Below are 16,187 nucleotides of genomic sequence, written 5' to 3'. Positions count from 1 at the left end.
AAAGTCGATGGATAAACATTTATCAAAATGAAATAATTTTACCTTTTAATTTAATAGTTTTAATTTTTAACTTTAAAAAAATAAATATTTATAAAAATGACGTATTTTTATCTTTTCTTATTTGAATTAAACTGAAATTTTAAATTTTTTATTCGAATTAATCCGAAAAGGAGGAGCTAGACTTGGCCACAAAAATAAAGATTTGTTTATATTATTTTTTAATTTTAAAAAATCAAATTAATATAATAATAAAATTATGCTTTGCTGCTTCTAAAAAATTTTATTCATTTATGATTCTTTAAAACAATTTCCTAGTTACACAAAATTTCAACAGATATTTCAAATCGAACTACAGTTCTAATTTAGCCCAAAAAGTACACCTACAACGAGTAATGCATAACAGTGTTACGTGGAGGAAAGTTTACCTTTTTATTTTTTTCCCAATTTTGCTGTTCCTCATCCATTTCCGCCATTTCTTTTCCGCCACTTTTACTATATATTTTCTCTCTTCACTTCAATTCTTTAGCTTAGTCCAATTCCAAATCGAAAACCCAATAACATGTCTAAAATTTTATTCTTCCAAACTGTTCATTCAACGCCCAGAATCCATCCCAGAATTGTTACTTCCATCCTCTCAAAGCCTCTTATAATCCCATCAGTTTCCAAATGTTACTCTCCCATCTTTCCATTTCATTCCATTTCTTTGCCAGCTCTTAAACACCATTTCCATAGCCCAAGCTTTTCGTTCCCTTCTTCTTTTCCAACTCGAGCTTTCGATGATTCTTCGTCTTCTATCGAGACCCAAAATGAAAAAGAAGAAAAAGTTGGTGAACAATCGGAGATCGAAGAGTATCCTAGTGGGGAAATGGAGTATGAGAAAATTAGTGGGTGGAAGAGTTTCGTTGTTAAGTTAAAGATGCTTATTGCTTTCCCTTGGCAAAGGGTTCGAAAAGGCAGTGTTTTGACTATGAAACTGCGTGGCCAGGTTTGCTTCTTCTCAATTTCCCTTTTCTTTAAGCTTATTTTCTGGTCTGGCAGTATATATTGGGAATTCACAGTAATTCAAGGTGAAATGAATTCAGTTCTCAGGATCTATTTTGTTTGCAGCAGGATGTTATATGCATTTTTTATGAACATTGTTCTTCATTTTCTAAAGAAACAATGTTTTTAATCTTGTTCAGCTGAGTTTAATATGCTTGATCGTTTGATCATATTTAGTTTCATATTTTATTCATTTGGTAGGAAATAGTTGTTAAGAATCATGAAAAAAGAAAAGGTGTTATTTGCTTATGATAATGGTGACACTACTTTCATGTGAAATGAATTCAGTTTCAGGAACTATTTTGTTAGCAAAAGGATTTTATATCCATTTTTTCAAACATTGTTTCTTCATTTTCTAATGAATTCAGTGTTTTTAATCTTATTTAACTGAGTAGCAAATGTGTCTTATTGTCTGTTTGATAATCATATTTTCAATTTTTATTCATTTGGTAGTAAATAGCCGTGTTGAGAATCCTGAAAAAGGAAATGGGTTTTTGATGATGATGATGGTGGCACTACTTTAAGGTGAAATGAATTCAGTTTCAGGAACTATTTTGTTTGCAGAAGAATTTTATATCCATTTTTTATGAACATGGTTCTTCATTTCCTAAAGGATTCAGTATTTTTAATCTTGTTTAGTTGAGTGGTAAATATGTCTGATTGTTTGATAATAATTTTTTTTCAATTTTTATTCATTTGGTAGTAAATACTAAATAGTTGCGCTGAGAATCCTGAAAAACAGAAATGGGATTTTGCTGATGATAATGGAGATACTACTTTAAGGTGAAATGAATTCAGTTTGTAGAAGGATTACATCATCCATTTTTTATGAAAATGGTTCTTCATTTTTAAAGAATTCAGTGTTTTTAGTCTTGTTTAGCAGAGTTGTAAATACGTCTGGTAGCACATATCTTGATACTTTAGATTTTTATATTTTGCAATTTGAGAAAGGGAAATCTGGGTACAGATAAAATTATATAATTTAGAGGTTGCTTAACAATGGCACCTGGATTAGTTCAAATGAACCTCCTTATTGCCATTAATTTACATTTGAACTTCGTTTTCCCAATAAATTGTTTGCAATATTTAGCTTTTTATAGTTTTTTTTTTTTTTTGGATTTGAAAAAATTCTGCTCTTTCCATGTTCAGATATCTGATCAGCTAAAGAGCCGTTTCTCTTCAGGACTATCTCTGCCACAAATTTGTGAGAATTTTGTAAAAGCTGCATACGATCCTCGCATTTCCGGTGTCTATCTCCACATAGAACCTTTGAACTGCGGATGGGGAAAAGTTGAAGAAATCCGAAGGCATATTTTGAACTTTAAGAAATCAGGTAGATTCATTTAGTTCATTGTCTCACTTCAAGTTTGATATCTGTACACAAATTGAACTGTTGGACAACTTTGGGTACTGTAATCCACTAAAAACCAGTGAGTTTATTCTTTGAGAAGGAAAATAGCTTCTATGACCAAAATACTGTTAAAGAACATGAAAGCAGTTTTTAATTGACAAGTACATGATTCAATGTATGAATATATGGATTCTTTGGAGTTCAGACTATGCAAGCTTAATGGCTATATCTTAAGTTTTAGCCTGGACTTTCAGTTTTTTTTTTAAATAATTTTTTATTTTGGATAACTATATAATTTTTCAAGCATATTTCTCCCAAATTTACAAGTTTAACATATAGTAAATGTATCTGAATAAAACAAGTTTCTTCTATCCAAATGTTAGATTTGATTTAAATACTTAATTTATTGTTAAAGGAATTAAACTGGAAATTTAATCTTTTATGGAACTTATAGGTAAATTCATCATTGCTTACACCCCTGCATGTGGGGAGAAAGAGTTTTACCTCGCTTGTGCATGTGAAGAGATTTATGCACCACCAAGTGCTTATTTTTCTTTGTATGGTCTGACTGTTCAAGCTTCATTCCTTGGAGGTTAGTTGACTGAAATTTCTCTCGTATTTTCTGTTCTTTCTTTTGTTATTCTTTCATTTTATCGAGAAGCTTGCACATAAGGGAACCTTAACCTTATGGTTAAAGCACTGGCGATATGGTTTTTAAATGAACATCTGTGGGAGATAATAGTCTAGGACCAGATGGTTTAATATTCATGCTGTTGGCTTCTATTAGCTTGTAACTAACGCTTAGTTAAATGCCTTTTAGCAGAGTTTTTACAATCCTTTTAACAGTTGATGGCACTTTTAAGATTATTAAAGTGACCCTTGGAACAGAAAATAGTCTCAACTGCCTCTATTATCTTCATGGCCTAAATTAGTTGGACTCGGGGTGAGTGTTTGATACGGATGTGTCCCACATGGGTATATTTGAGTTTTCCTTTTTAGTTTTTCAATGTATTGGAGGGTCTTTTAGGGGGCCGTATTCCCTTACCAATGTTTAAATACGTGCCAGACTCGTGGACACGAATGCCTCAAGAAAAATGAAGAGTTGGAGCATCCTAGATTCAGGAACCTGTAGGTAGTCTGTTTGCATCTTATAGATTTATAAAATAATTCTCTTTTCATCGCTTTATTTTCTTTTATTTACCTCCTTGCGATAGTTATAGTTTCATAATTTCAACTTTTCGTCTTCTCTGTTTAATAGCATTTGTTAATGCCATGTTGTGACTTGAATTTAACATTAGGTTGGTGGTCTAAATCTATTTGCAGGAGTTCTTGAGAAAATTGGAATTGAACCACAGGTTGAAAGGATTGGTAAATACAAAAGTGCTGGGGACCAACTTACACGGAAAAGTATGTCTGAAGAAAATTGCGAGATGCTTACTTCATTGCTTGATAACATATATGGGAATTGGCTGGATGTAGTTTCCTCTTCAAAAGGTGCCTTTTACTCTCTTTTTTTGTTGTGTTTTTTATTTCAAAGCATAAAAGACAATTTTTGCTCACACAAATCTTATACAGGAAAGAAACGAGAAGATGTTGAGCACTTTATTAATGAAGGGGTCTATGAAGTAGAAAAGCTAAAAGAGGAGGGATTCATAACAAATATACATTATGATGATGAGGTAGAATCATCAGACAGTTGATAATAGTGCTCCCTATCTCCATGTTGCGTTGATTCTTCATTTTTCTCGAAGTACTTGTGTTCGATGTCTATCCAAACATGGGTATGGGGAAGTGATCCTCCAAGAACTCTCCTAATACACAGAAATCTTGAAAAAATTGAACATACCTGTGTTGGACACATCCATGTCCGGTACTTATACACTTGAGTCCGAGCAGCATCACCCTATCTCTTTAAGAGTTGTTTTGGGGTAAAGGTTTCAAAGATGTAGAGCCCTTAAGAGAATAAGAGGGAAGAAAAAATATTCTAAAACATAGCAACTATGTATCCAACATTATTTTTATTTTAAGTTTTTGGAGTTACATAAGCACGGGCTATTCAAACTACTTCCTCTCTGTACTATTTGCCTGCATTGTAACATATATTGAAGAATGCGGCTGAGAGTAGTAAAAAAATGTCATGACGGGTTGGTCTATAGTTTAATTCTAAGTGAACTGTAGAAATTTATATGACTAATATTTGATATTTGTAACTTCTGCAGGTTATCTCAATGTTGAAAGAAAGGCTTGGTGTCCAGAAGGATAAAAAGCTTTCTATGGTTGATTACAAGTGAGTTCTTTCATTTGTTTTTATCTAATCTTCAGGGCATTGAAATTTCTATATTACTTCCTGTCATTTTAAAATTTTGAAGATAAAACATTCCTACAATATTACCTTAAGGGAGTTCCAACCATTGAATCTTTGAATTGTCAACTTGAAATTTATAGCCCTATAGTTTCAAACCCCTTGGAAAAAGGTTGGTTAGATAGGTTTATCTTCATTGTGTGGCTTGAACCCTAATTATATGCACATCTGAAGTCGTACATTAAGCTGAGCGTTATGGCATATGCTACTGTTCATCATATAACCTCCCACTCTGGGTGACCAAAGACTTACATTACGAAATGTTCTATAAATTTCATTTTCGGTAATCTTTGCTTTTTCCCCCTTTTCCCTTTTTGTGTATATAATGTTGCAATGCATGTTTAATCTATTAGACACTTGTATGTTACATTCCTTATCTTTTTATCAAAGGAATATCATCTTTAATGGTGTATATAGCTTATACACACACACTAGCATAATATTTATGCCATTGCTTGCAATTTTAATTGCTGTGCATTTTACTTAAGATTCCTATTTCTTTGTAAATGTAGGAAATACTCCAAAGTTAGGAAGTGGACTCTCGGTTTAACAGGTGGTAAAGACCTAATAGCTGTGATCAGAGCTACTGGGAGCATTAGCCGTGTGCGGAGTCCATTAAGTACGCCAAGTTCTGGTATCGTTGCAGAGCAAATCATTGAGAAGATTCGTAGTGTCCGAGGTATACCTCATTTTAACTTGCTTGCAATGATGTGTAGATTGGGGAAAAAATCCAACTCTAAAGGTTTCATATAGGAGGACCATATCCTATATCTAAACACTTTTTATTGACATATAAGTTAACTGCAGCTCATGCAATTGATCATTCTCATGAAGTCAAAGTTACAAAATACTAGAGACTTAGGATTCAAAAGATAGAGACAAATGTATTGTCAAAAGGGGCTGATTTAGAGAATTTGAAATATTAGAGTATTATTGTTGATAAAATGGACCTACATTTATCACATCAATAAATGTTCCTTATAAAAAAAGTCTATGATAAGAGCAATTTGTAGCTTTTAAAATTCAGCCTTCTACAGTAGCATGAATGGTGTTGGGTTGCAGTTGTTTTACTTGTTTATTCATAAAGGCTATTAAATCATATTCGGTACTAAAATATACAAATATATATTTTTCTTGTTGAAATGCAGAAAATGGAGTAAATAAAATCATGGATTTTACAAACCTCACTTAAGTGTTTTTATACCACAAAATGGCTAATTTTGAATTCCTTTGGTGCTTACTATTACTTGTATCCAAAATAAAATCTGTGTGCAGAAAGTGTATAAGATTTTACTTTCTGTATACGTGCTGCTTTATTTTGGTTGGTTACGGGTAACCCCCTTCCCCCAAAGTAGTTTTTTAAAATAATAATTTTTTTGTTTTACTGTAGAATCAAAAAGATACAAGGCTGTTATCATACGAATTGACAGCCCCGGAGGTGATGCTCTTGCTTCAGATTTGTAAGTGATTTTAAAGATTGACTCTTTCTAGTGAATATTCATTTAAGGATCTAATAATTGTTGAAACAATTAAGAATATATAAGCTTTCAATATCCGTGCAGTATCTTGTTTATCTGTAAGTGATGCATGACGTTGTGTGTCATCTTCATTCTGAAATCCTCAGATCATCTTTTTAGTCTTTAGTCGTCGAATATTTTATGATCATTTTGCATATTACAATGAGAAGAGAATGTCATAAAAAAATCTCCCTGTCTTCTCTGATATGAGTTATCATTTTTGTTTCCCTACCCTTATGTATAATGCTGAATTTTGAAACTCTTGTATTATGTGCTAATCTTCATCATTTTAATTTCTTCTTGAAATACATAATATAATATTCTACATCGGTCCATTTACTAACTATAGTTTCTGTTTACAATATCCAGAATGTGGAGGGAAATCAAACTTTTAGCTGCATCGAAACCCGTCATTGCATCCATGGGTGATGTGGCTGCTAGTGGAGGATATTATATGGCTATGGCAGCTCAAACTATTGTTGCTGAAAATTTGACTTTAACTGGTTCAATTGGAGTTGTTACAGGTGAACTAACTCTCTGAAATTTGATAAGCGTGGAGTTTGTATGACTAGATTCTGTTTCTCCAAAAGATAGCTGCAAAGGACTTTAAACTGTGGTCTGGGGGTGAAAAATTACAGATCTAAAATGTTTGAGTTACAAACTTTTTTGGGCTCCTCCTCATCTGAAACTTACAAGATACTTTTAAAAATTCTTTAACCTTGAAAATCAAATATTATACCATTGAATTTGTCCTCCGAAAATAAAATCTTCAAGCCTCATGCCAGTTTACCTGCTGCTGAAATCTGAGACATGAAATGGTCCTTATATCTCATCTTTTACCTGGTAACTATTGTATTTTTTGTTATCTTTTTTCTTTTAATTGGATGCCCTTGTCAAACAAATTGTGCCTTTCCTCGTTTTAACGAACAAATTGCTTTTTTGGCTGAAAACCAGAAATGTTGGTTTCCTACATAAGCCTTTCTGATTCTGTGCAAGTCATGAAAATCAATTTGATTTTGTTTTCCCTTTTGTCTTGCTTGCAGGGAAGTTTAACTTGGGGAAACTATACGAAAAAATAGGATTCAATAAGGAGGTCATTTCAAGGGGAAGATATGCTGAACTTCTTGCAGCTGAGCAGCGACCTTTCAGGTGAATGTCGTAGTTTTGTATTTCATTTAGATAGAAAATGAAAAGATGTCAGGATTTCTGTATGATTTAATATTGGAATCTATGTTACTCGGATCTAGGCATGAGTATTAGTTACAAGTCCAACACAGGTGTGTTCAAGATTTTTGAATGTCCATATATTTTGAGTGTCCTTGGAAGGTTATATCAACGGGAAGATATGCTGAACTTCTTGCAGCTGAGCAGCGACCTTTAAGGTGAATGCCATGGTTGCATATTTCCCTTGGAATGTGAAAGATGTCTGTTTTAGGTGTGAGTGTTAGATATGAGTATATGTGAAACATGGTATGTCAAAAAACTTCCGAGTTTTTACATATATTATGAGGATCCTAGGAAGGTTATATCCTCAGATCCATGTCTTGGTAGGTCTTTGGCACACGAGCACTTGAAAGAGTCGAAATAACGTATATTTGAATTCTAAAGCCAAGTTTTGGCCCTTTTCTTTTAATTATTTTTTTCTTTTCTTAGCTGTTCTCTTCTTTGGGGGGTTTTAGATCTCATACAAACAGCTGCTTTTCTGTTTAGATTCTCTTTTTATTAAAGGTTTACTTTTGGCCACTGAACTTCAAAAAGTTACAAAATGGTCATTGAAATGTTCGAAAGTTTGTATTTAAGTCACTGAATTATTTGAAAATTTTATATAAGTTACTAGGCTGTTAAGTTTTATTTTTTAGTCCGGCTAGAAGAGAAGGGGAAGGAGAGCTTTTGATTGGTACAAGTGGTGTGAATAAAGCAGCAGTTTTAACAGCCTATTGACTTAAATAGAAACTTTCGAATAGTTCAATAATCATTTTGTAACCTTTTGAAGTTGAACAATCAAAATGTAAACTGACTAATAGTTTAGTGACTTTGAGTGTAGTTTACTCTTTATTAAATTAAAATAGAACTAACTTTAATATATACCAGGCCAGATGAAGCCGAGCTTTTTGAGAAGTCTGCGCAGAATGCTTATAAACAATTTCGAGACAAGGCTGCGTTTTCAAGATCAATGCCTGTATGTTTATTTTTTTCATCTTGAGTTTTAGATGTAATGTAAAGTTTCTGAAAGGGGAAAAAACTCTTAATTTGAATCATTCAACAGGTAGAAAAGATGGAAGAGGTTGCACAAGGTAGAGTCTGGGCAGGTAAAGGTGCAGCATCACGTGGTTTGGTTGATGCTATTGGGGGACTTTCTCGGGCTATCGCCATTGCAAAACATAAAATCAAGATACCACAAGACAGGCCTGTTAGTACTTTTAACTCTTTCGTTTTAGGACACTCGAAATTTGTTCCAAGATATTAGAAAGGTTTTGTATGTCAATTTTTTTACGAAATACCATAATTAGTCCCTTTTGTTAAATTTTTTATCCATTGTTATTGTTAAAAATTGGCGTGGCAAATAGAATAACCAGATAATTACACTTGGCGTGCCACATGTACCTCATTCTGATGTACATAGACTAATTTTTAATAATAAAAATGGATGGAATTTTTAACAGAATGACCTATTTGCTTTTTGATCTAACAAATAGGAAGTAATTTGCCAATTTTTTGAGTAAAGGGGACAAAATGCAATCTGACTCCTAGTACAAAAGTCTTCATGGTACTTTTACCGCTTTTGCATCTTATTCTCATCCTAGTTTTTTTATTGTAAGATTTGTTATGTCTATTAGTTTTTGGTCATGAGCTACTCTGCTTTTTTTCCGGTAGGACGAAGCATCACTCTGTTTCATTTATGTTCTCATTGACTGATCTCGTGGAGGAAATTAAGTAATTAGCATTGTTAGTACCCACCTACAACAGGAAATTAAGCGACCGTATATCCGTTGAGTACCGAAACAAAATTCTGTATGATAGAACTGCTCCCTGTTATAGAATAGAATAAGATATACATTTATGGTATTCGGCATCGATAATACATAATCTTGACTCGTGATTTCTTTGCAGACAACGTATTTTCATTTATCAGAATAAGCATCTTTTGTTGTCTTGCTCGAGCCAAGGGCATTTAAGTTATTCTTCATCCAAAACAACTTTTACTTAGTGTTTTCGTGCTTTCGGAAATATTTGATGTATGTGGTAATAATGGATAGGTTACCCTCGTTGAGTTATCAAGACCATCGCCAACACTACCAGAGGTGTTAAGTGGGATAGGGAGCTCCATAGTCGGAGTAGACCGAACGGTAAAAGAACTTTTGCAAGACTTGACGTTTTCCGACGGGGTTCAAGCTCGGATGGACGGAATTATGTTCCAGAGATTGGAGGGATTTCCCAATGCTACCCCACTCATCAGTTTGATAAAAGATTACCTCAGTTCACTTTGAGCTTAAACAACTATTTTTGGGGGGGATATTTTTGCTCTTTTGTCAAACTATATTTAGATTCAAAAAATCATGAAGTTACCTTTTTTATGTTGAAACTATATTTTTTTATCCCTGTTAATAACATTGTTTGCGGTGGTGTGATTAAGGATATTATATACATACACATGTTTACTTGTCACGTTTTTATGGAAACCGGATTGACTCAAATTTATGCAGTTGAATTAGTTATATAATGGCTAAAAAATAAAATAGTTTACTTGGTCTCATTTCAAGGTAAAATTACCATGGACATCTTGTTCTTTTTATTTAAAGGAATTTGTCTTGATTTTATTTTATTTATTAAAAAATTAACAAATTAATCTCTTTTCATTAGAGTAAAGAGCAGAATTTTTTTTTATTTTTTTATTAAAAGCTAACATAATTAATAAAATAATTAAATAGTTATATGCAACGTGTTATAAAAAATAAAATTTTTAATAGAGATTAATTTATTTTTATATAATTTAACTTTTAATATAAAAATTTTCATGGTACTTTTATTCGAAAAAAAATGTGATTAAAAACACACCACTGAAATACCCTACCACAAGGCTGAAAACAGAACACTTCGTTTCAACCCATCTCTAGCAACTAGCAAGTACGTCAGCCAAGCGATTCAATAACCGGAAATTTTCAGAAAATGAACCTCCCCCATCGTAGCGACTCTCGAACCAATTTCCTTTAACAAACTCAAGAATCTCCATAGACGTAATGTAAGTTTAAGTATCCACCTAATCGCAATAGCCGAATCCGATTCTCTCTTACTGACTCACCTCAAATCCATGAACACCTCAATAGCTGTTCAGATGGCAAGGAACTTGGCTTGGTAAACTTCGGTGGCAACAATTAGAACTGAAAGGAAGTGCAATTATGTTGGCATTTTCATTCCCAAGGACACCCTCACATCCTGACAAGAATGGTGGATTGAAGTAGAAAATTAAGTTATATTTTTTAAACATATTGTAGTATTAGTATTTATTTTTAAATTAGATTTTATTTTAAATTTTTAGAAAGTTAGATTTTTAATTTATCTTTAAATTATTACAATTTTAATAATTATTTCACTTATGAAAATAAATGATTCAGAAAGTTTAACTTTATTATATTTGATCTAATTTAAATTTAATTTTCAATTAATAACATTTTTATTTGGTTTTAAATTAGAAAAAAATAAAATGTAAAATGCTAAAATAATTTTTAAAAAATAATATTAAAATATTAAATTCAAACATTAATAGTTAATTCAACAATTTTAATGCATTAAAATTATAATTAATTTTATCTATTATTAGTGTGCTTATATAAATTAAATCAAACTCTAATCTCAAATCTCAAATCTCAAAATATTTTTTAATTTTTGATAAAATTAGGTACAAAATTTTTTAAAATAGAATCCTTTTTACATTTATTCAAACTCATAATAAGTATCCAATTTTAATTACAGTTTATGAATATTTATCGAAATTAATATATAAAAGCATATACATTGAATCTGTCGCAAATAGAAATATTATAAAATTCAAATCTAAATATTACCTCAATCGTAAAAATATATATTAAATAACTACAAAAATAAATTCTTATTCTCCAATGCACCTTTGCATATTTTCCCTAAAGTTTACCAATAGAGACTACCGTGAAATCGTTAAAACAGTATTAACGGCGACTGACGGCGTTAAAAGAACAAAATAAAATAGAGGTGGGACCCCGCCAGTCCGCCACCCCACCGCACGCAAGGCGGCAGGTAGTGTGTTTGATGAACGGCAAGGGATGGGCGCACGTGAGTAGTTGCTCCCTTATCAGTTATCACCCCCACCTCACGTGCTATATATGCTTATAATTTGTTTTCTTTTCTTTTCTTTTTATATACAAAACAACAAACCATAAATTTTTAGATTAAATTTTGTTATTAATTTTTGTATTATACGTAAATTATTAATTTAGCCCCTATAATTTAATTTTATCATTTTTAATCTACATACGTGTTAAATTTAAAAAATTTTAATCTTTATTAAAGGCGTAAGTTTTGCTATTTTCAAAATCGTAAACGAAAAACATATTATCACATATAATGTTATGTTAACTTGCTATTTTCATATATTGCTAAAAAAAATCAGTTAATGGATTTAGCGTTTGTTGTCTGTATCAAAATAGAAATTTTAAAAATTGAAAAGTATAAGGACTAAGAATGATCAAATTGAAAAATATAGATTAAATTTTTAATTTTAGGCATAATACAAAATTAGTAGTAGAATTTAACCAGATGGATTTAATTGCTACCGTCTGAATCGAGATTGAAATTTTAAAATTTAAAAAGTATAAGAATTGAGAATGATCAAATCGAAAAATATAGACTATATCTATAACTTTAAGCAAATACGTGGTTAATATCAGAATTTAATCAAATAAATTTATTTGCTATAGTTTCATCAAAATTGAAATTTAAGAAATTTAAAAAATGCAAAAATTAAAATCGACCAATTCAAGAGATATAGAGATTAAGAATTGTCTAATTTAAAAGATAGAGACTAAATTTAAAACTTTTGCGGAGTTAAGGAACTAATATCCAAATTTAACCATATTTTTCAATTAAATTGATTTATTAGATAATATATTCGCATTTTAGTTTTCCATTTTTGTCGGTAGCGCCCAAATTATCTGTTTTAAATATGGGAAAATGGAACGCGTAATATCGTGGGCTGGGCCCCCACAATTATGGCAGCGTGAGTTGTACACGTGATTAGGGAAGTGAAGATATGGTGGGCAGACATTTTTAATCACGTGGTGTGTGCGGATTTAACGGAGTAACTTACACCTGTCTTTTCACTAACATTAAATAATTAAAATCAAAACTCCAATTAAATTAAAGTAAATTAAAAGTCCATTAGAATGAATAAAAAAAAAGTACCAAGTTTTCAGTAAATAATTATAATAAATAAATAATATTGTTAACTGATCCCTAAATCGATTCCTTACCAAAGGAATGTCCATATTTTCAGAGGAAGCTTCTGTTATTGAAAACAAAAGATTTCTTCGTTAAAATATATTTGTTCTTAGTGTCAACTAATTATTGTCGATAGACATGATAATGCACGAGAAAATAAAAAAAAAATTGATACACGAATTTTAATTTGATTCAATTATATATAAATATTGTATTGTAGTTTATATGTACACATAAAATTTTAATTTTAATTTAATTGTATATATTTAAGAAAATTAATATATACATTTATTTTTATATTTAATAAATATAATTATTTGTGTATGTAATATATTAACGCAAAATAGTAATAATTGATAATGTTGTTAATAATTTATGAAAATTAAATTAAATTAAAATATTATATATAAAATAACACAAAAAATTAGACTTCATATTTAATTTCGAAATTTGTTTTAAAAAATAAACATTCTATTATTTTTTGGATTCAAATATTAAATGTTTTTAATTACTGTTTAAGTTTTAAATTCACTTTTATATTTGAAAATCTTATAATTGAATTTTATTTTAAAGTATTAATATCGTATAAGTTGTGGTATTACTGTATTTGTGTGTTAAATGTAATTTGCACTTAAAACGCATGAATTAAAGTATGAGCATGTGTACTTATGGCATTGGGCTCACTTAGTCGATGGTACAATTACAAAATTAGTATCTTCTAAATATTAATAATCCAATTTAATCCTTTCTTAATTCTTTGTCAAATGCAAATTTTTGTCTTTAAATTTTATCTCCGCCCCATCACATCATTATTGACTTTGCCCTTGGTCGAGTTATTCGCTCGATACGCTTGGATCAAACTTTGGATAAAATAGTTAGAGTCAAGTTTAAATTATCATTTAACATTAAAAGTATTTTGTTTAAATTTTATTAAATATCTAAATATTAATTTAAAATTTTTTATATTATATTAACAACACTCCAACAAAAATAAAAGTTAATATTACCATTTGGTGCCTAATTTTAATTCTTAAAGTTCAAATTGGTACTTGAGTGTTTTTTTTTTCTAATTTAGTATCTAAGTTTAATTTTAATATTCAATTTAATTTTCAAATTAAATGATATCATGTGACCTAATAAATATTTGATAACTGTACTCTAATAAAAAAATATAATCACTTGACCAAGAGAAAAATAAAAAAAATTCAAATACCAAATTTAATATTAATACTAAATTGAAGTGCTTAATTAAAAATTTTAAATACTAAATTAATATTAAAATCAAATTTAAATAACAAATAGTATATTAAACGAAATAAAATTACTCTACTGAGATGTTGGTCTGCGAAACAAATGATGTCCTTATCCTGTTGTCATTGAGTAAGAATGCACGTGAGTAAGGGGGTCGACTCACGCGGCCCACAGCCCCACACACTAATGCATGAAAATGACCTCTCAACACCATCTCAGGTTACTAAAAACATGTCTCTTCCGTTTTTATGATTAGAGAATATTTTCTACCTTCTAATTACATTGCTTGAGTTGGATAAGATTTATAAACGAGGAGTAAAGCTTTATCGGTTTTGTTTTCATCATTCATAACACTTAAACTCAAATATTTTATTTAAGAAAAATCTAGTTTCTTATTTAATGGTTAGGAGTAAAGCCACAAAAAAAAACCGAAATTAAATTAATGAAATTTTGATAAATTAAAATGTAATTTTATCATATATAATTTTACTATTTTTTAATGAATTAAATGGATTTTTTCATATTTGAGAGACAAATTGCAATTTATTATTTCTAAAGGTAATGAACTAAAATTTTATTATTTTTAGAAGGACCAAGGTAGAGGTGATCATGGGCCGGGCAGCTCGGCCCAGCCCAATGGCCCGTCCAAAATATGGGAGGGTTTGGGTAAAAATATAGACTCAAAATATGGGTTTGAGCAAAAAAATGAGGCCCGTTTAGAAAACAGGCTGGGTCTCGGGCAAAATTTTTTTGGCCCGGCCCAAATATAATAAATATATTTTAAAAAATAAATTTCTCATCCCCCCATTTCCCATTTCTCTAAGCCCGTATATTTTGAAATTTATTTTTTATTTTTATTTTAAAATTTTTAATTTTTAATTTTTATATTTCAAATTTCAAATTTTAATTTTAATTTTAATTATTAGTATTGTTAAATTTGTTGATATGATATTTCATGGGCAAGAGTTCTACTCTAAAATAAAAATAAATTTTTTTTAACTCTTTATAATTTATAAAATTTTAAAATAGTAATGGTAAAATTACACTTTGCCCCTCAAATGATAAAAAGTTAATTTAATCTTTTAAAAATGGGCCAGACTCAGGCTTAGTATTTTTTTTCCGGGTCGAGCCTGGACAAAATTTCAGACCCATATTTCGGGCTGGGCCGAAGCCTAGAAAGTGGACTGAAATTTTTTTTGAACCTTGCCCGGCCAGACCCATAATCACCTCTAGACCAAGGTCCCTGCAACCCCCTTAACATCGTATTACCATCTGTTCTTATTCTTACAATTCGACCCAATAATCGTTGGAGCATATTCCCTCTTATCACGGACTACATAAATTTTATGACTATTTTGTATGATGCTTAAATAAATTTATATAAATTTTGATATATTAATATGTATATTTTTTTATTTCATGTAAGTAAATGAATTTTTACTCGACTTATTATCGAAAATGCATCGAAGAATTAATTTGATGGGTGTACACATGTTTATAGGAATTAGGAAGTTTCTGAGAATTGAATTGAAAATAAATATATTTTTCTAAAAAGCAGAGAATATAATATAAAGAAGAAAATGTAATGGAACAAAAGTATGAAAGCTGATCAGCCATGTTCCTTTAATTTTTAAAATATAATAATATCACACAAAATTTAAAAAGATTAATTTTATATAAAATTGATACAGACAAAGCCAAGCTGTTTAATTGTACCTAATGCTATGCTCGCCATGATTGTCGCTGTATAACATATATGCTTTCTAATGCTAAAATATATATAAATATGAATTATTGATATGAAAATGTACATAAATATAATATATTATGGAGTCGAATTATATTGTATTGTCTTTACTTAAAAAAATAAGTAAATTGATCATTGTACATTAGATTAAAGAGTAAATCAGTTATTCTAATAAAAATTTCATTTATTTGGATTGGGTAGGAATTATGGGTAATTCTAGGTATTGTGTTAAAAAGAGCAAATATGATCTGAACTTATAATGAGATTGTTTAAAAAAAAAGTTTCATTCATTTTTACTTTAAAAAACTGATCTCATCTGTCTGATTAATTTGTTATCTACACCAGTTTTTAAAAGTAAAAATGGAAAAATATTTTAAATAAAAAAGAATAATTTACTCTTTGATCTAATATATAAAAGATTAATTTACATATCTTTTGAGTAAAGAT

The 16,187-nt window shown here is 30.1% G+C and overlaps 1 protein-coding gene across 1 annotated transcript; it reads left to right on the top strand.

Annotated features, from left to right (window-relative positions):
• Nucleotides 1-330: 330 nt before the first annotated feature.
• Nucleotides 331-9,951, top strand: LOC121221069 (serine protease SPPA, chloroplastic). The gene is made up of 13 exons (XM_041101485.1): nucleotides 331-985; nucleotides 2,191-2,374; nucleotides 2,847-2,984; nucleotides 3,716-3,886; nucleotides 3,968-4,071; nucleotides 4,612-4,679; nucleotides 5,267-5,433; nucleotides 6,145-6,214; nucleotides 6,641-6,795; nucleotides 7,315-7,420; nucleotides 8,363-8,450; nucleotides 8,538-8,681; nucleotides 9,529-9,951. Exons 1-13 carry the CDS (start codon nucleotides 560-562, stop codon nucleotides 9,757-9,759), a joined length of 2,052 nt encoding a protein of 683 aa, XP_040957419.1. The 5' UTR covers nucleotides 331-559; the 3' UTR covers nucleotides 9,760-9,951.
• Nucleotides 9,952-16,187: the final 6,236 nt, after the last annotated feature.

This window comes from Gossypium hirsutum, chromosome D09 (genome assembly GCF_007990345.1).
Source record: "Gossypium hirsutum isolate 1008001.06 chromosome D09, Gossypium_hirsutum_v2.1, whole genome shotgun sequence".
NCBI lineage: Eukaryota > Viridiplantae > Streptophyta > Magnoliopsida > Malvales > Malvaceae > Gossypium > Gossypium hirsutum.
Note: the sequence above shows the minus strand (reverse complement) of the source record. Positions and strands in the feature narration are given on the sequence as shown.